At 40.2% G+C, this 21,709-nt stretch overlaps 1 protein-coding gene across 3 annotated transcripts in view; it reads left to right on the plus strand.

The window, feature by feature from the left end:
* Positions 1 to 21,709, plus strand: part of GRIK2 (glutamate ionotropic receptor kainate type subunit 2) — a 594,466-nt gene that overhangs the window by 176,458 nt on the left and 396,299 nt on the right. For all 3 annotated transcript variants that reach the window (XM_074948159.1, XM_074948161.1, XM_074948160.1), the window contains exons 3-4: positions 9,438 to 9,605; positions 14,532 to 14,789. In XM_074948159.1, the coding sequence (XP_074804260.1) occupies positions 9,438 to 9,605; positions 14,532 to 14,789 (426 nt within the window). The remainder of the gene's footprint in view (positions 1 to 9,437; positions 9,606 to 14,531; positions 14,790 to 21,709) is intronic.

Here is a 21,709-nt window from a genome sequence, read left to right on the forward strand (position 1 = left end):
ATTCTGTTGCATGACTTATGCTAAACTAAGTCACCCACATGCAGTGCAAAGATTTTACTTATTTCTCCACTCAATTTTTGGATGGTTTATATGAAGAACTTACTTTTGCATTAATAAGGGTTATCATTATAATTCTCTTACACATTGATTTAGAGATGACCGGGAATTTTCCAACAGATCCTTTTTTGTCAGAAAATGCTGATTCATCAGAACTGAGACTGGATGAGAAAGGGTTGGTTTTGAAAAAAAATTCAACTCAAAACCTTTTTCACAGAAAAGTTTCATAAAATTGTCAAAATGTTTCATTTTGACATTTTCAAAACAAATAATTCCAATAGTCAAGTTTGAAATAACTTTTATTTCTAAATTTAAGCTAATTATTGTAATAAAAGTCAGTCAAAATAATATTTCAAAATAAGTGAAACAAAATATTTCAACTGATGCGGCACAATTTCCCCCTAGATTTTCAGTTTGTGAATATTTTCAATTTTTGTCCAAATTTGGGATGTGAACAGTGTTTGGCATATCACAAATTTCCATGGGATGGTAAAACCATTTCCTGCCCAGGTCAACATTGATTGGCCAGTTTTCAAAATAATGCAAAATTTAAAAATAAATAATAATAGAGTCATAGTCATAGAGTTGAAGCCCAGAAGGGACACATAGATCATCTGGTCTGATCTTCCGTCTGTTGCAGGCCAGCAGCATCCTGCAGCACCTCCACACTAACCACAAAAAACTAAAATTAGGCCAAAATATTACAGCCCACTATTATGTGACTATTATGTGCCTCAGGCAGAGAATAGGAGGGACTCAAGTGCACCCACAGTGGCATGGAAATGATTAAGTGAAATATACCCAGTTAATCCTGGCAACTGAACACTGCAGAGGAAGGCAAAATCCTTCCCCACACAATCTGACATGGGGGGAAAATCCCTTCCTGGTCCCAAATATGGCGATCAGTTAGGCTCTGATTATGTGAGCAAGAACCAGCTGGCCATGCACCAGAGAATGCTCAGTGTCACCTCAGAGGACTGGCCCACTCTCTTCACTGACCCATCTCCAGCCATGGACATCTCTGATGCTTCAGAGGAAGGAGACCAAAAAAACCCACCCCCACCCAATATCCAAAAAACAGACTACATTGGGGGGATTCCCTTCCTACCACCTGCAGGTGGCTAGATGAAGCCCTGAAGCATGAGCTTTTAGGAACATAAGCTAGAAGTGAGCCTCAGGCTTGCTGAGCTTTGCTCCCTACCATCAGAAGGAACACTGTCCTACAACTGCACTCATAAATTTGTCCAGCTCTCTCTTAAAACCAACTGGGAGGTTGTTCCAGAGAATCATCTGTCTGATGTTAGAAACCTTCTAATTTCCAGTCTGTATTTGTTCATAGCACAACATTGCCATTTAGCATAAATAGCTCTTCCCCCTCCCAGGGGTTTACCTCTGTATGTATTTATAGAAAGCAACCATATCTACTCTCAGCCTTCTTTTTGCTAGATTAAACAAACCGAGCTCTTCCAGGCTCCTTTCAAAGGATAGGTCCTCCATTTCCCTGCTCATCCGAGTAGCTCCTCTCTGTTCTTGTTCCAGTTTGAATTCATTTTTCTTGAACATGGGTGACCAGAACTGTACATAGTATTCCAGATGAGGTGTTGCCTTGAACAATGCTATTAATACTGATCTACCTCTGTTCCTTGAAATACCTCGCCTGATGCATCCTAGGATTACAGTTGCATCATATTGGTGGCTCATAGTCTTCCTGTGATCGACCCACACACCCAACTTTCCCTCTCTTTTGTCACTTCCAAATGATGAACCCCCAGCTTGTAGCAGTAACTCTTATGATTAGACTCAAATACATGACCTTGCAGTTTGTACTATTGAATTTCATCCAATTTCTTTCACTCCAGTCTTCAAGATCATCCAGATCAACAGTAAGGTTGGAACATTTTTCTTTAATGCAATACCTTCTGTGGTTTACCTGAGAAGTGATTTATTTCATGCAGTTAAACAGGGAGATGGATATTAAGAGAGTGATTATGTGCACAGCTTTAATCCATCTTTGCAGCCTCCCAGTTCTGGACTTGTGTTGGGGCTGAAATGGAATGAGTCTGGTCTGCCTTAGGGTTATGATAGCCCACGTTAAGGCATTCTAAGCCAAACTGCATATGGGCAGCTGCACCATGCAGCATCACTGTAGCATAAGGGCATCTGCTGTGGCCCTGCCACCTCCAGCTCCCACACAGTAGCTTGCAAAAGGGGCCTTGGCAGCTATCTGTCTCTCTTCGTGCACTGGGGGAATTATGGTCCCTTTAAGCTGCAGGAATGTAAAGAGGTTGTAGCAGAAAGAAAACTCTCTCCTTGGGAATATTAATAATGCACTGTTGTCCACTGCACTGTCTGTTAATCAATCATTCACTGTTGAACCTTTATCCCATTGATCTGGGAATCACCTGGATGATCTTGTGCTGTGATTTTAAATAGTGAGTTATGAAAATCAGGAGAGCAACAGTATTTATTGGGCTTGCTTCATGGCAGTAAAGTGGTTGAAGACCCCCTGGTGTCTCTTGCAAAACTTATAAAAGATACTCTCTTTAGAGACATTTCTGCTTGTGTATGGCATATAAATTGTTTATTACTTTCAACTTGTCTGTTTCCCCCTTCATCTAAGTTAGTGGTGGGCAACCTGTGGCCCGTCAGCGTAATCTGCTGGCAGGCCGCAAGACAGTTTGTTTACATTCACTGTCTGCAGGCACGGCTTCCTGCAGCTCCCAGTGGCCGCAGTTTGCCATTCCCGGCCGATGGGAGCTGCGGGAAGCAGTGGCCAGCACGTCCCTAAGGCCTGCGCCACTTCCCACAGCTCCCATTGGCTAGGAACGGTGAACCGCATCCACTGGGGGCTGTGGGGGGCCATGCGTGTGGACAGTCAATGTAAATAAACTGTCTCATGCCCCGCCAGCGGATTACCCTGACGGGCTGCGGGGTGCAGGTTGCCCACCACTGATGTAAGTTATTTACTATACATAAAAGAAGATCCCTGTTTAAGAGTTCTATTCTGAGAGCTTTATTCTTCTTTCAGAATCATAATTTTATGTTTGTAGCTGTCATAAATAAAAAGGGAAGGGTAAACACCTTTAAAAACCCTCCTGGCCAGAGGAGAAACCCTTTCACCTGTAAAGGGTTAAGAAGCTAGGATAACCTCACTGGCTCCTGACCAAAATGACAAATGAGGAGACAAGATACTTAAAAAGCTGGGGGAGGAGAGGGGAGAAACAAAGATTCTCTCTGTCTGTGTGATGCTTTTGCTGGGAACAGAGCAACAATGGAGTCTTAGAACTCAGTAAGTAATCTAGCTAGGTGTGCGTTAGATTCTGTTTTCTTTAAATGGCTGAAAAAATAAGCTGTGCTGAATGGAATGTATATTCCTGTTTTTGTGTCTTTTTGTAAGGTTTTGCCTAGAGGGATTCTCTGTGTTTTGAATCTGATTACCCTGTAAGGTATTTACCATCCTGATTTTACAGAGGTGATTCTTTCACTTTTTCTTCTATTAAAATTCTTCTTTTAAGAGCCTGATTGCCTTTTTGTTGTTCTTAAGATCCAAGGGTTTGGGTCTGTGTTCACGTACGGAAATTGGTGAGGCTTTTTATCAAACCTTCCCCAGGAAAGGGGGTGTAGGGCTTGGGGAGGATTTTGGGGGGAAAGATGTTTCCAACCGGGCTCTTTCCCGGTTATATATCTGTTAGAAGCTTGGTGGTGGCAGCAATAAAGTCCAAGGGAAAAAGGAAAATAGTTTGTACCTTGGGGAAGTTTTAACATAAGCTGGTAAAAATAAGCTTAGGGGGTTTTCATGCAGGTCCCCACATCTGTACCCCAGAGTTCAGAGTGGGGAAGGAACCTTGACAGTAGCTTCACAATTAAATGTTGAGATGATTATGGTGACCCAGACACAGGATACTGAGTGGAAAAATGAGAAACAGAAGTAGATTAATTCTTGTACAGCAAAGATTCCATTTTTCTATTAGAATAATTAACACATTCAATTTTTCTATTGGAATAATTAACACATTTTTTGTTCTGAATTGACACTTTAAATGTGAAATTTGTTTCATTTTGAAACATTTCATTTTGATAGAAAGTGTCAACATTTGTAGTTTTGACATTTCAAAATCAAAATTATATGGAACATTTCATTCTGTGAATTTTTTTGATATTTTGACTTTCCAATTCAGAAAGATTTGGAAATAAAGTGAGTATATACTATAGTATTGTAGTTTGGCTGCTTGTCCACATAACAATGGCAAGATTTATGCCTTTTCCGTCTGCTTATCTACGAGCACATGCATGCTCTCACTTTGATTATTAGTAAAGCTATTCTGAATACAAGGCACAACAGTAATAGAGAAGAAATGTCTGCTTGGGAGGGAATAACATAGCTCAATGTGTGTAATAGCCCTTGGAAGCCAATATCCTTTATAATAATTGAGAGCACCTGAAAACTGGGGTCAAACCTTATTTTGTTTTTTGTTTTCCATTTTACAGGTAATGTAGTATGATTGGTGTTATATCTCTCAGGATTCAGTCAGTAGAGCCACTCTTTTCAAAATTAACTTTAATAAGTTTTTTATTTTGTATTTATTCATTGGATCGGAATAACAACAAGAAGAACTACTACTAAAGCCCAGATCCACAAAGATAGTTTGGTACCTAAACCCCAGACATATGTGCCTATGTCCTAGACTTAGGCACCACTATGGTCTATGAAACTCCCCTGGGCTTCTGCCTAACCCTGTAAGTGCCTAAACTCACTTAGCACCTACATTGTTGCAGTAAAAGTCCCCTCAGCATCTAAGTTTCTGGCTCTGGGCGTGCACACTGCTGCCTTCCTCAAACACCTAGTGCCCATCTAAGCCCCAGTGTGATGCGTGAACAGGGAAATATAGTCACTTCTCCATCTATTTTGCATGTGGGGCCCCACTGTGGTAGGCATACTCATAGGGTTGCCAAGCATCTGGTTTTCAACTGGAATGCCTAGTCGAAAAGGGATCCTGTTGACTCTGGTCAGCACTGCTGATCGGGCCACTAACAGTCCAGTCAGAGGCCTGGTGAAAGTGAGTGAGGGTGGGGGAGAGCAAGCAATGGAGGGAGGGAGGATGGAGTGAGGGGGAGTGTGACATTGGAGAAGGGGCGGGGTCGGGGGGTAGGGAAACGGTGTTTGGTTTTGTGTGATTAGAAAGTTGGCAACCGTCCATACCCAGAGAGCACCTACCCGACTGGATCCCCTTCAAAATCTAGCTGGTGGTGGTGGTGTCCGCTTTGTATGGTTGCTGTGCCTAAGTCCCTTTGTGGATCCGACCCCACGTGTCTAAAACATGCCTCAAGCACTTATTTACAAATGAGGACCCCAGTGCTGCAATGAGCTATGCATGGGCAGACCAGTGTTCACATGGAGCTCATTTAAGGATTGGAACTTTAATCTAGCACTATTTCATTCCTGAGTTCAATTTCCAGCCCAGCTCCAGCTCCAGCTGCAGCTAACTTCCTGATAACAAGTTGTTGTTTAAAAATACAAACAAACAAAAAAAACCCTGTTACGCAAAATGTTCCAGATCTCAAAGGTACAACAAGTGTACAGTCAACCTTATCCTAAACACTCTGTATTGTTATCCTACAGTTGGAAGTTTATCAGAAACAGTTCCTTGATTTCTGCGCACCTGGTGGAAGGTGTATTGCATTTTCATAAGCTCTGTAAAACCATTCAGCAACAGGTTGGGTTGAACACGTGTCGTCTGAAAAAGCATGGACTGATATTTTATTTGGATGTTGATATGGTTTTGCACCATATCTGTGGCGAACACGTTTACTTTTCCCCTTGATTTGCAGCATTTTGCAGTGAACACTAACTACATGATCATCATAGCTTTCCTAAAAATGGCTTTAAAGATCTGATGTTGAGTGCCTCCTTTGGGAAAGTTCACTGCTGCTAAGTAATACTCTAAGGTCATAGAACATGCTTTTCTTGTTTATTAACAGAAAAAAATGGAATCAGCAGTCCCAGAAAACACCAAGGGAGTCTTGTTTGACTGGGAATCAGAGCTTCTGATTTTTAAAGCCCCTTCAGTTTATGATACTATGTATTATCTTTTGTGTTTTCACTTTTGGTTTAAGTAACATTATGTTCATAGTCAAAATTATGTTGTAGCATGAGGAGAAAAGTTAAATAAGAAAGAAACATGTTTTTGCAATAAAATAGCTTTCCTCAGAGGTGTGTTGTGGGGCATAATTTATCAGTGTTTAAATATGCGTTGAGATCCTCTGATGGAAGGTATTACAGAAGTTCAAAGTGCTAGTTTTATTAACAAGCAACTTCTTCTCATGACTGTCAGGTTTAACTGTGAATACATAGCATCCTCCTGCTGCCAGTGGTTCAAGGTGGGTAGAGCCCATTAAAACTGCTGTAGAGACATTAGAACCCTGGAAGTGGAGATGCCCAGGAGAGAATTTCCTCTGGTGCAGAATTTATGCAAGACACCTTATTTTGCCCTGCAAAGCCTCCTCTACAAGCCCCTGGATAGGGGACATGTCAGGGACTGGGGCAAGATAACATGTGGGGGTTGGAGGGGTAGGGCCACAAAGTGTAGTCATAACAACAATAATACTGAGCAGTTACATGGCACTATCTGCAGCTATGTGTAGTGGTGCTGCCTCCCAGAGCAGGTAGGGGAGGAGCTGCCATAACTTTGGCAGTACTAAGTTTTGCTGTAGGGGGCACTCACCAGCATTGGCAGCAGCCCTGAATTCGGAATGCGTAGATGTTGCCAAAATCCATCTTAGCTCCCCCACTCCTGGGGTGAGTTTTATGCTGTATTGCTAAGAGATTGCATATTACGTAGACAGCAGAAGGAGAACACAGCAATAAATAAGAATGAGTGAGAAAACACGATAACAAGACTAAGATCAACATAGATTTTTTTAAAAAAAATCTTCCAGTGTAAAAATCAGAAAAAATAAATGCCACCAGATATTATATTAGCTTTGTCTGTTGTTGATATTGAATGCACTGTCACTTTGGATACAATCTTCCATTAAATAATGCTACAGTTTACCTGCTATCTATATATTTGAGTAACATTTTTTCAGTTATCTTAATAAAGTCTATATATTCTGTTTTTATCCTGATCTTATTTAAGCAACCTCCTTTCACTTTCTTGACAGTTGGCAACGATATTTAACAATTGTACTGAGTAATCTTATGCTTTCTGTTGCAAAGGTATTTTTCATAGTCTCCTGAAATCAAAATAGAATCCTCCTACACATCACAGTCTGACTTTTAATGTGTAGATGCTGTAAGCCTCTAAACAGCATAAATATAGAGGTCTGTCTATAAAGCCACATTCTGCGAAATATAACTTCCTTACTCCCCACGATATTCAGTTGTCTCCAATCTTTAAGTTGTATTATTATTCAGGTGATCATTTTTCATGTTCCCTAATCATTTTGTATTACCATTACTTTTACCTGGATATTATCCAAGTTATTCCCTTTTGTAGTTACTGTAGTATTGTTTATCTCATTATTATTGTTTATTTCATGTAGTATTGTTTATCTCATATAGCTTCCTTTATTGCTGTGTCAGTTTTGATCATTTCTGTACATATCTAGCTATAATTGGAACATCTACTTCTCCCACCTATGCCTCCCTTTGAGTTTTAAATAGCTAACATTTAAGTAGCCATTTGCCATTTCTCTCCTCAGTATGCAGTGCTTCTATTTTTAAGTTAATATTATTTGAGCATCTATCCCCAGGGGTCTGGTCAGGATTTTAAGGGCTCACCTGCAGGGGGAAAAATTAATGCCTATTCTCCAACCTGTGGCGAGAAACAGGCTGAAAGTGGTAGGATGGTTGTAAAACTAAAAGGCTTTTAGTATTTATAATATATGATGGAGGAAAGTGGTGAGGTGCTAGCTAACTAGCCACTTTTTTCCTATAGGGCTGGCCTGTCTACTCTGCTCTTCAACAGTCTTGTTTATAAGTTTGTTGTAGTTAGCAGTGTTCCGTCTGACTCAGCCCCTCTACATCTGCGTTCTGTCAAGGGCTTCCCACTGAAAAGCAGTGAAGTGTTGAATTGGGAAATTCTTAGATAATATAGAGCCAGGTAGCAATGTCAGTTTAGAAATGAACAGGCACAAGCTATTACAAAAGGGGGAATTCAAAATGTCTGCTGCACTGAAATAAAACCTGACTTGTAGTTAATGATCCCAGGCAGAGTGGCCCTTGGCTGTCCTTAGCGGATAGCAAGTGCCTGCCCTGGAAACTTCCCCTTTTAAAAAACCTTTCAGTTATGAGCACAAGGGATTTTTTTTCAAGGTGTTGGATTTCAGATCCTCAGAGTCATCTCATAATAAGACTATCTGGTGTGTGTATCTGGAAGTGGGAATAGACTACATCCTGTCATAAGTGTTTTGAAATTGTGCAAAGTGGATATGTAAACTCACTGGGGTGCCTTTTAGGAAGGAAGGAAGGAAGGAAGGAAGGGACAGAATGGTCCTGATTGTTGCTGGCATAGGAACAAAGGTGCATTTAAGTTGCCTTTACAGCCTCCATATTCTTGTTCTCACTAGCCCACAGCATAAATAAGCGGCAGCTTGGGGCTGCTGTAACTTACATTCTGTCTGCAGTGTCCCCTTGCAGGCTGTCATCAGATGGCGTTACCTAAACCATAGTGCTCTTTGATCATGCCTTCTCCCTCCCATTCCTTATGCCTAAGGCCACAAGTAGAGTGGCATAGAACCATTCCAGCAGCTGCCCCTCTCCCGGGGAACCGTCTTACACTGGCAGTATTCTTAGGGTAGCTTCTGCCCCCCTCTGTGGCCCTTTATTCTATCAGAGCTGTGTAAAGGGCCTAGGGTGCAGTGGAAAATGGGCCTCCAGGAGCTTTATATTTCTTTCTGTGCAGCAGCTGATTTGTGGAGGTTGCAGGAATGATAGGGAATCCCTTCAGAATTGTCACCAGTGGGAATATTCATGAATTCTTCCCCTCCATTTTATTTTGGTGTTGAGTATTATTTAGGTATGTTATAAATGATCTACCTTACCCCCCACCCCACACACAGACTCATACTCACATGGTCTCAATCACATAAATACAGGGATTGCAGAAAAATTAAGAAAAGTTGACAATTTAAATGGTTGTGAATGTGATCATTGGAGAAATACGTGATAATATTGTGCAATTAGAGTGTGCTCCAGAGCCCACTGAGGTCATGGGCAGCTTTCCTTTGGTTTCAATGAGCTTAGGATCAGGCCCATTGGGGCAAATACCGAGAAATTTCTATTAATTCCAGTTTCTAATACTCAACTCATATCTTGAAACATTGGCTGGGTGTTGTTTTGCTGACTGGATGTTCTCTCTCTCTCTTTCTCTCATTACCAGGGGGTATTTTTGAATGTGTGGAATCTGGCCCAATGGGAGCAGAGGAATTGGCCTTCAGATTTGCTGTGAACACAATCAACAGAAACAGAACTCTCCTGCCAAACACCACATTAACATATGACACCCAAAAGATAAATCTCTATGACAGTTTTGAAGCATCCAAGAAAGGTGATGTTTTGCATATTTAAACTTTTATGTCAGCAGCTAAAACTCACTTGGCTCACCTACCTGAACAAATGCCTGTCAGTAAACTATTCAGAAATGATACTGTACAAGGTTAAGGCGTGCACCACTGACAACAAAGAAAAGTTTTAAAAATGGTCCTTTAAAGGTAACAGTTTGAAAAAAAATTACATGTGAGCATTGCTTCCCCATCAAAAGATTATTATTTCCTTATATATTTAGAATCAATTTTGAGATGAGGGTGGTTTTAGGGTATGTCTACACTGCAATTAAAAACCCGCAGCTAGCCACCTGAGCTCAGAATCACTTGGGCATTAGCTCAAGCCTCTGTTGATGTCACAGTGTCCACACTGCTATTTTTAGCATGCTAGCATGAGCCCTGCTAACACAATTCTGTTCACCTGGGCTGTGAGGCATTTTCCCAGTTGTGGTCTATAACCTAGATGAATCACAATGGAGTAAACACATACTGCACTGAGATTCCAGCTGCTGCTTCCAGTATCTGTTAACCAAACCCTTTGATTTAGGCTGTTCAGAATCTAAAGTTCTGAATTTTGTGACAGTACGTCATTTGTAACTAATAACTTCTTCCTGTGCACTCAGGCTCCAATTCAATTCATGCTTAAGTCTCCTTAAAGTCAATGGTTATAAGTTAAGCCTGTGCTTAAGAATTTTGGCAAATAGGGATGGACTGCTGTATCAGGGCCTCCGAAATTTGCTTAAAAGTAAATGGATGATTTTTTAATTAAAACTGATTCTCATGATTGTTAATCCTGTGTTGTTTCAGACCTTGCTGCTATACTTTCTGTATCTTTTCATTGTGATGCCTCAGATATACTGTAACATTGTAGTATGGTATCATACATAGTAATGTAAAACAGAGAAGTCCTGCTGTGTTCTGAGATCTGTCTTTGTGGTCTTCTATTCCTAAAACACACAGGTGTTTGATTCAGGCTTGTGTTAGCTCACATTCTATGCAAATGCATTTTTTCCTACATCAGAGAGGAAATTACATAGGTTTTTGATTGTTAGCAGCACAATCAGAATGGTAGAAAGATCACAGGTGCAGTGGTCAGTTAATCAGATTTTATCAGAGGTTTCTAGTTTAATGCAATGAGTGATGTGAGGAAATTAGGGCTGTCAAGTGATTAAAAAAAAGTGATTTAAAAAAGTGTCAATCTCTTTATCATAAAAGTTGAAATTACAAATGTAGAATTATGTACAGAAAAACCTGCATTCAAAAATAAAACAATGTAAAATTTTAGAGCCTGCAAGTCCACTCAGTCCTATTTCTTGTTCAGCCAATCGCTCAGACAAGCAAGTTTGTTTACATTTACAGGAGATAATGCTGCCCACTTCTTATTTACAATGTCACCAGAAAGCGAGAACAGGCGTTCACATGGCACTGTTGTAGCCGGCGTTGCAAGATATTTACATGCCAGATGCGCAAAACATTCATATGTCCCTTTATACTTCAACCACCATTCCAGGGGACATGTGTCCATCCTGATGACGGGTTTTGTTTGATAACAATCCAAAGCAATGTGGATTGATGCATGTTCATTTTCATTATCTGAGTCAGATGCCACCAAATGAAGGCTGATTTTCTTTTTTGGTGGTTCGGGTTCTGTAGTTTCCGCATCAGAGTGTTGCTCTTTTAAGACTTTTGAAAGCATGCTCCACACCTCATCCCTCTCAGATTTTAGAAGGCACTTCAGATTCTTAAACCTTGGGTCGAGTGCTGTAGCTATCTTTAGAAATCTCACATTGATACCTTCTTCTCATTTTGTCAAATCCGCAGTGAAAGTGTTCTTGAAATGAACAACCATGTGTGGGTCATCATTAGAGACTGCTATAACACAAAATATATGGTAGAATGCGGGTAAAACAGAGCAGGGGACATATAATTCTCCCCCAAGGAGTTCAGTCACAAATTTAATTAGCACATTATTTTTTTCACGAGCGTCATCAGCATGGAAGCGTGTCGTCTGGAATGGTGGCCGAAGCATGAAGGGGCATACAAATGTTTAGCATATCTGGCACATAAATACCTTGCAATGCTGGCTACAAAAGTGCCATGCAAATCCCTGTTCTCACAATCTGGTGTCGTTGTAAATAAGAAGCGGGCAGCATTATCTCCTGTAAGTGTAAACAAACTTGCTTGTCTGAGCGATTGGCTGAACAAGAAGTAGGACTGAGTGGACTTGTAGGCTCTGAAGTTCTACATTGTTTTGTTTTTGAGTGAAGTTATGTAACCAAAAAAAAATCTACATTTGTAAGTTACACTTTCATGGCAAAGAGATTGCACTACAGTACTTGTATGAGGTGAATTGAATAATACTATTTCTTTTGTTTATCATTTTTACAGTGCAAATATTTGTAATAAAAATAATATACACTTTTATTTCACTTACAACACAGAATATAATCTATATGAAAATGTAGAAAAACATCCAAAATATTTAATACATTTCAATTGGTATTCTATTAACAGTGCGATTACAATGTCGATGAATTGTGATTATATTTTTAAATCGCGATCAATTTTTTTGAGTTATTGCATGAGTTAACTGCAATTAATTGACAGCCCTAAAATAAATTGTACCAAGTGCATTTTGATACTATACACATGTACAGAGTTGGGTAGTATGCAAAATTTACATTTTACTTAACACCACATTTAAAATATGTTATGGGCCAGAGTGTGGCCCAGCCTTACATGGCTGAGAAGGGGGAGCAAGACGGTCTCTGACAGAGTCTCCCTGGACTACCACTCCAGATACTAGATTAGAGCAGGATCAGGGGCATTGCTGCTCCCTCCCCACCCTCAGAAAACAGGTGGGTGGCATGCAGTGGGTGCCCATTCATCAGCCAGTCCTACTGAACTAGCAGGTGGGTTGGGGCCTGGGAAATAACTTGCTATGGGCAAGGGTCTGTAGTGGAATACTCTGCCCCCTTATTCCTCCCAGGAAGCAAGGAGGGAACAGGAAAGAAAACGTAATTTTCTGAGTCTTAATTATTTTCCTAGAGCAGTATAGTAATTTGTGTTCCTTACATGGGCTATGCCCAAAGACACCGTCTATCCTGTTATTCTTATGCTGCAATTCACAGACCCATAGAGGTATATTTATATGTCCCTTTTGTACATCAAAATGAGAGAGTACCTCTTTATTTGCAGTTAACTGGACTGTATTAAACTCTGTAAAATCTTTCAGCTCTGATAGTTCATGGCTTCATGAATCCAAAGTACTTTCACACATTTGACAACCACTTTTGTGCTGAAAGGTTTTTTAGTCAGGAATCAAAGGCTAAAGGTTAGCATAAAATGGTGTACTTAGTATGATGGCTGCAAAGCAGGTTTTTAACAACTGGGTTTATGCATTTGACTATTTACATGGTTCATGATTATGCCCATTAGTGAGCAAGCAGACATTGCATCAAAAATACAGTCTGTTTACCTCTTAATCACATAGCCTCTTGGAGTCGATTGCAGATGAGAGATTAATGAGTTTTTAAAGCTACCATACAGAAGAATAACCCCAGGGAAGATCACAATATTCCCAAGATGTTTGAATAAAGAATTATGCAAATGCAATCCAAGTCTCCCTCAATACATTAGAAAAAATGGTGTGCTTCTTATAGAAAAGTGCTGTACTAAATCACGTGCAAAACGATCACACTCTCAAAATCTCAGAAGCAGAAAATAAAAAGCCCATTGAAAAGCCATCTGGTAGCTATCACTGTTGTGTTAGATCCCATCTACTTGCATTTGCATAAAGTTTGTGGACTACACTTAGGAAGGGCAATATTAGTAGAAATTGGAGTGCAATGCTGAATTATGTTTTGAAGCAAAATGTAGTCACTTAGGCCCTAGTCCTGCACTCACAGCCATGTGGGTTCGTCCCAGTGCCTATATAAAAGCTCATTGAAGTCATTGGTGCTCTTCAGGGGTGTTCTTGCCCAGTTCACAGTACACAATCGGGACCTTGGTAGACTCTCCATCATGTAAACACATGAGAATGATTAATTTTAAATTAGTGAAAAGAGTGATGATATATTTATTTCTACTGCTTGCTTTATCGGCAGTCAGCAGTATTGACTTTGTAACAATATTAATCATTCACATCTCATGTAAATGCCGTCTTCCTGGCAGAGATCTTTTTCTGACCGTATAACTTAACTGCCCAATACTATTTTAAAAGAACAAACCTGTTCCATTTCAGAGATATATGGCCAAAATGGGAATATTTCCAAATATTCTGTCAGGATGTGTGTAACAATGTACATTGATTTAATTCTTTAATGAATACCAACAATTAATCTCCTTAAAGAGAAATATTGACTCCCTGCATTCTACTAGTTAATGTATACCTCTCAAAACAATACACCCAAAAGTCCACTTCAACATAAGTCAGTATCTGCTTAATGTTACATTATCTTAATAGGTTGAAATCCACTGAGTAATTGGGTTCTCTGGGGAAGTAGTCTGGGTAGGTTGGGGAGGAAATTCATTTCTAAAGCTTGGGTTTAAAAATACAGCCCTCTATGGTCCTACATCTGCTGTAAGGTGCATTAGCGTTTGATTTCTCCCTTCCCCCTACATTTTCTAAAGGCGTGCCAGAGCTGAGCCTTGGCAACTTCCATTGACATTAGTGGGAGTTTTGACTAAATGTAGTTGTGTTGTATGCATGCTAAGTATTGTTCTTCATCAAATCACAGTGAAAAGTTAAAGATGTAGTTCAACTTGGTCATTATTTAAAGGAAAAGTCTCAGTACAAATGAAAGTGTTAAACTTGAATAGGAAGGGGAAAAATATATTTCACAAAGTGCCATTTAGTTAATGGGAATAGTACAATACTTTCTGGCACATTCTCTCCTCTCAGAATTGACAGACTTCTGTCTCCTCTTCAGCCTGTGATCAGCTGTCCCTTGGGGTGGCAGCCATCTTTGGACCTTCCCATAGCTCTTCAGCTAACGCCGTGCAATCCATCTGCAATGCCCTGGGTGTTCCACATATACAGACCCGCTGGAAACATCAAGTTTCAGACAACAAGGACTCATTCTATGTCAGCCTCTACCCAGATTTCTCTTCTCTCAGTCGTGCCATCCTTGACCTTGTGCAGTTTTTCAAGTGGAAAACCGTCACTGTTGTTTATGATGACAGCACTGGTAAGGCTAACCCATGGGACTATGTGCAGAACTATTCATGTGTGCGCTTTGCTTGCTAATTATTGTATTTTTTCCTTTTAAATGTAGTTTTAAGTGAAGCACAGGTAATTCTGTCTAAAATGGTGTGTAACACGTAACAGTTTTGCATACATTTATGCTGCATGTGTATGTTTTATATGCACAGCTATATTATTGCATGTGCATAGTTCATATGCACACGTATACATCTTTTTATTCATATATCAATCTAAAAGTAATAGGTAAATCTTATCTTGTTCAGATAAGCATCTAAAGATCTGGATATTTATCCAAACCTATCACAAACATCTTTGATTAAGAAATTGGGCTGAAAATTTCATAAAACAGACTTTCTTGCAGGCGTCAGATTGCCCGAAGGGGGTGTGCAGGGAAGGTGGCGGGTGGGAGGTGTAGAGTCAGATGCCCTATTGTATTTCTTGAGTTTGGCTGATCTTTGGGAGATCTCAGATGTCCCTCAGGGCTCTGCGTGGCGTCTTGGATTGACTCCTTCTTGATTAAGGGGCCGTGAAATGAGCAAGAACTCTCCCAAGCTCAAATCCTATATTGTTCAGATAAGCATCTAAAGAGCCTGGTGGTGCCAAACTGAACAAACTCATAGTAGTTTGTGTAGATCTCCTTAATATAATCCTCCCTCTCCTTTTTTATATGCTTTGAGTAGTGAAATAGTTAATCTTTTAAATGTTGACATTGTTATCATAGGCCATCTGAGTTAGCCCCACTGAGATAAATAAGGCAGTTCATATCTCTTTGAGTTATTGTTTCAGATTCTGCTGACATCACTGCATCAGTTACACTTGGTCCATGTTTTCAAATCTGTCTCTGCAACCATAATATCTAGAGGCTGTTTTTTAAAAAAAAAATACAAGCTTAGGTTCTGAACAATAGGAAGGCAGCTTGAAAGAGGTGCTGCTACATGATACCAGTGAGTGCCTGCTGAAGCCCAGCCCAGCCCTGCTCACTGGTTTCAGCTAGGTAGGAAACACACCATGATGACTATTTTGGTTTCAGTCGTGGATAGGGCTGTGTAAAGCCTGCAGTCTAAGATTTGCAAAAGAAACCCTGCAGCCTGGCTCCTAGGATGTGAAAGCAAATGAAACTTGAAGGCTCATTTTCATAGCTAAATTCAGATTTGCTGATTCAGATTTGATAACATTGAACCTCAAACCTCCAATGGGGAATTCCCCATAGCTTGCCATGTTATAGCCCTCCACATCCTCCAGGCTGCTCTGACAGGAACCATTATCCTCAAAACAAACCATGGGAACCACCTCCTTATTTTAGGTCTCATCTAGTAAGTGGGGGTCACTACCCTACCGAGGCTTGTTGAGAGGAGGAGATAGCTGTTGGTGGTGATGGAAGGAAACCAGTTCTCAAGTGGGGTATGCTAGCTTCGTGGCTGGGTAATCAACTTTGTCTCAGGTTTTCTGAATTGTTGACACATTTTGACAATTTCAAGACTTTTTTCAAAATATTTTTGAGAAAAAAAATTGTCAAAACTGACTCCCAAAAAATGTTTTGGTTTCCATGAATCGGCATTTTCCACTGGAAAAAATGTCATTGAAAATATCTTGGCCGGTTCTAATACTCTTGTAAAGAATTTTATATGGTGATCATGTAGTTGAGAGATATTCACACAGCTTGGACATATAAGAGAAATGAGGATGAAGCTTGGGTGTCTTGCATCTGCTGTGCAGTATACATACAGCATTTTGCATACAAAATGGCTATTTTAAATAGCTATATGAAATGTTAATCTGAGTTCATTTAAATATGTTTTACTATGCGGTTAGTCTCCTTTTAAAATAACTATGAATGAGAGATCAGTATGTGTATTAAAATGATTTTTGAATCAATTTCTAAAGATCCCATAAACCTTCACAATGTCAGCTGAGAACTTTCAGTCCCAGTACCTCTGCCTTGCAAAGCTGCTCATGCCAAAAAGAAACCAGTACTTGTAAAAAGTAAACTTTTAATCTTTTCATGATCTTGGCTGTAAGTAAATTTTGAGGCTACGGTTTAAAAAACTGCCAGAATATCTTTGTTGGAAGCATCTCCCTACTTCAAAGACTTCAAATCCAAGGGCATGCTGCTGGGAAGTCCACAGCATCTTCTGCTTTTGAAGTGCTTATGGGAGCAACTTTTTGCTAAAAGAAACTCTAATAAAAACAGACTTTAAAACTTAAAGCTAGGCTGTAAACAGGTTTAAAAACCATTTGTTAAATAAGGTAATTAATCTTGATTAAGAAGGGCTCCGTTCAATTCATGGGTACTTCTAATGTAAACATTGAATGGTGGAGGCTGGGGCTGAAACATCCAGTGACAGTTTAAACTGACGCTGGAAGATTCAGTATCATAATGACCCCTTGACCATGAAGGATTTTGATTAGTTTCAAATCCATTCAAATGAATGAAGGAAATAAAAACAAAATTAGAATTTGCGTTCTTGTAGGCAAGAACTCCTCTCAATCTCCTAACATAGGCAGGAGACACCCAAAATGTGGGCATCAATGTGCACTCTTATTTCCCTTTCTCTGTTTCTCTGTGTTTACTCCTTCCCCTTCACCTCTTTCTAAGAGCTATTTAGGATTGATAGCCAGTCATGCCTTCTCACTTTCATAATAAAGTTCTCTACTAATGGATTTTCTCCTTCTGAATGGACATTTCCCAAATGGACACTTTTCATGGGAATAGCAATAATATGCTGTCACAGGTATGCGGCATCATATTTTTCTTGCTAAAATTGAAGGTTCATTATTATTTTTTGATAGGTTTACATTTATGTAGTTCTATTACTTCTGTATTTAGATGGAAACTGCTGGAAATGAGGAGTCTTATTAACAAAAAAAGGTGGGGGCAGTTGGGGAGGAATGTAAGTAAAAGATTTTAAGAGTTTTCAAAGGATAAGTCTCCAAATAAAGCCAGGACTCCAGGGGCGGGAGGGTTAGGGAGAAGGAGGAGAAGCAAGGGGTTGTGAGGTTCTGGAAGGCTGTATTTGTACTCTGGGGAAATTTAGATTACTATTTTATCTCAATATCTTAATTTTCATGGCCTCAAATATAATGCAATTATGAGGTGGCTCTGAAAAATGTATTCCCCTGCTAGATGAAAAGGGCCAACCCACTCCCCCAAAAGCATTCCAGAAATTTCATCATCTACATTCTCTACTGCGTTTACTGCCTTATGATGTTGCATTCAATATGGGAAATTTCATCATGATGGCTCGATGTTCCAAAAGTACATATGAGCTCCCCAAACTCCACTATCACAAAAATAGATGTAAAAGCGCACACAACTCCAGTGTCAACCCTATAAAAATAAAGGTAAAACCAACAGTGGGAAAATCCTAAAGGTTTGAGGTGTGAGATTAATTTGTATTAGCATCTTCTTTCTTCTTCATTGTAGTTTTTTATTTTGTAGTGCCCCAAAATGTGTTAGGTGCTTCGCTGAAACACAACAATAACAAAAATAATAAAAAAAAAACACACATGACCCCAAAGAGCTCGGCTTTGGTACTGCTGCAAATATCCACCTACCTAAAACACTGCTATGGTACCCATTAACATAATGTCTGAGTGCCTCAAACTTTTTAATGTATTTCTTCTCATGATGCCCTGTTAGGTAGGTTATATTGTTATCTCCATTTTAAAGGCCTGACTCCACAGAAGCTAAGTGACTGGCCCAGAGTCACACAGGAAGTCTGTGGCAGACTAGGGACTTGAACCCTAGTTTTCGGAGATCCAGGCTAGTGCACTGACTACTAGACTGTCCTTTTACAGAGGTTTGGATGAAGGAAAAGTTGCAGTTTTTGTTAGGTGTGACATAGAACTAGAGAAGGAATTGCTCGGCGGATCTTCCTGACGCAGACTATCCACTGCCCAAAACAAGTGGCCATAAAAGCAGAGCAATTCCTAAGGTGAGGCTAGCCCTGCTCCCCTACCAGGGATCAGATCGCCCCTGCCCTTTGCTCATGTGATGGGTGTGGGCTTAATCAAGGTGGGCCTCTTTCTGCATCAAACATTGAAACAAGTCCAGCCAGTGCCCATGTCTGCCGTTGCAACTCTGCCTCACCACTGCCTCAGTTAACCTGCATTAGACACCTGCCACACAAATATCAGTACTACAATATCCTGTCACTAGCCCTACCTATAGGTTCTCTGTGGAAGGCAAAATCCAGACACCTGTAGCTACCAATTTGCAGAGTTGTAAAGAACTTTCTTAAAGGGTCATTGGGCAAATCTCTGAGGAAAAAGGGAAATCTAGCAATAAGAAAAACAACAAAGAAACAATCCAAGGGAAGGACGGGGGAAGGGAAAGAGGGGACATGGGCATGGAGGCAAAAAAAGGAGGCGCATGAATGATGGCCAATTTCCAGGAGTAGCAAATTGCCTTCTCCTCCCCGTGTATTTGAAGGGGGTGTTATGGAGCCAAAAAAATTACCCTGGCCCACAAATGGGCCAATTAGATTATGAGGGTGGGAATTAAGGTCCCTCAAGCTCTGTCCACATGCAAACCTGCTGAAGTATGAAGAGAGGGTGCTGTCAGGGGGCACTGACACTCCTCCCCATGCCAGTTAGGACCCATGCTGGTCCAGATAGACCCCTCCCCCTCTTATTCCCAGCCAGTGTGGTATGTAACAAGTGAGGAGGATAAGCAGTATGCTGGGATGGGAAAGGAGTATGAGGCTACAGAAATACTTGGATTTTCATTTCAGATATGTACACACCATAGTGGTACGGTTGAGGTGGGGGTTGAATGTACAAAAATAGGGAAGATAAAGATTGAAGATAGTGAATTATTTTTGGCTCACTATTATGAAGAGATGAATTTTCAGATAAAACCTAAGGGCTTTATCTTGCAAAATGCTGAGCTCTCTGGCTCTGATATTAGAAAACAATTAAGCATTCACTTAAGCCCCTTTAAAGTGCACTGCTGGGCCTGGGCTAGAGTGCTCTGCATCTCACAGGCATGACCTCTTAATTAGTGGAAGGTTGTAGCTGGGCAGATTATAGAAGGGAGGGTATTCCATGCATTGGGGTGACATGGAAAAAGGCATGAAGAGGCTTGTGGAAGAAAGAGACCAAGGGGGTGTCAGTGGTGGGGATGGCAGGGTCTACATGAGAAGGGGAAAGGTTAGATAAAGAGGCAGGAGAGAAGATTTGCAGGCTTGAACAGAAAGGCTAAAAGGCTGAGTTATATGTAATGGAGAAGGGGAGCCAGTGAAAAGATTCAAAGGAGGGGACGATGTAGTCAGATTAATGGGACAAGAAGAAAATTATAGCAGCCATGTTTCGAATCAGTTGGAGAGAGATGAGGTGAGTACCCGAGAGAATGACATTGCAGTAATGAGGATGCAAGATCTTGAAATGGATGGGAGATCATGGAATGGATGGGAATTTTGCTGTAGGATACAGAGAAAGGGTCAAAACTTTCAAATGTTATGGAGGAAGAATTGAGATGGATGAAGATTATATGAGTGATTTCAATTCTTTTAATTTTATGTTAAAGCCTTCTGCTTAGGCAGAATTGTATGGATCAAGCCATGGGAATGGGAGGGAGAGAAAATACTCAGGGAAGAACAAGTTTAGGGATTGCTGTATGTTTCTGTATCTGATTGCTTGGCTGCTAGGTGGCACCTGGGCCCCTGCTTTCCTCTGTAGTTCCTCAGTACAGTTTTCTTGTGGCTCCTTGATGTAGCCCATCTGTTAAATTGATGAAAACTGGCGCTAGAACTCTCTAGCTGTCCTGATACAGGTTTAAAAACCTTAACTGTGTCATACCATCGTTCATATTTGATTCAATGAGAGCTTTGCATAAGAATTGTTGGCAGGATATGATCCAGTGTATTTTTGGTAATTTCTGATCCTCTCATTAGTTAGATATGTGTAAATTATCCATTGGTTTTAATTAAGTCCCCTTTAGGCTTATGGATTTGTTGCAGTCAGATGGCTTTAAGAAAGAAGGGAAAGAATGGCAGACATGCACACCAGCTGGCTTTCCCCTGAGTTCTAATATCTCCACAGAGAAAGTGTCCCAGAGCTTTCTTCCTAGTTCTCAAAAATTCAACTACGTGAGATAACCTTCTCTAAGAAGGAGAAAACACATCAAATCAGTCCTAGAGAGAACTTCAAGGGTACAAGAAGCTGTGAAGCAGGCTGACAAGCTTAACCCTTTGTGGATATCATATAAAACACTAGCTTGATTCCTGATTTGCATAAGCCATTAGTTGCTAATACCATTCAATTACATAGTGCAAATGGCTTATGCAAATCAATTTGATAAAAACAGGAGCTGAGTTTTTTTCTTAATTAGCCTTTATTGTGGTCTTGGATGAACCGACCTGAAAGATGGAATGGAATTGTCTTCAGAAATGAACCTGTTGTTAGGGGGTCTTCGATATTTTATATACTGGGGCTCATTTTAGAGGTGGGAAAAAAGGAGAAAAAAAGTGTCATTTTTCTGGTATTTTTAACGAGAGTGAATTTGGTGTTTGCTAATTTTTAAACAAAGTTTGGGTTTGTTTCTTGGGACCTGTGCTGGGTAGTATTATATATCTCATATGATCTCGCATCCAAAGATAACACTGTCTTGTGCATATACTTGTAATAAATTAAAGGTACTTCCCTTGCATTTGCAGCTGTTCTAACTTTTTTTGGGGGTAATTTAGTAATCTGGGAAAAACTGGGGGAAAGAAACAGTCATCACTAAAAGATAAAAAGACAAAAAGAGTGAATGTGTTTCAGTAATTGTTGGAAGTGAAACTGAGGTTAACTCTACGTCGCTCTATGTTGTCTCTTTAAATATGTCTTGTAAACAGTGCTTGGAGACAGGAAGTGGGGTTTAAGACTGCAAAGAACAGTAATTCAGAGAGAGAAGGGGGACAA

The sequence above is a fragment of the Natator depressus genome, chromosome 3, assembly GCF_965152275.1.
Source record: "Natator depressus isolate rNatDep1 chromosome 3, rNatDep2.hap1, whole genome shotgun sequence".
NCBI classification, from domain to species: domain Eukaryota; kingdom Metazoa; phylum Chordata; order Testudines; family Cheloniidae; genus Natator; species Natator depressus.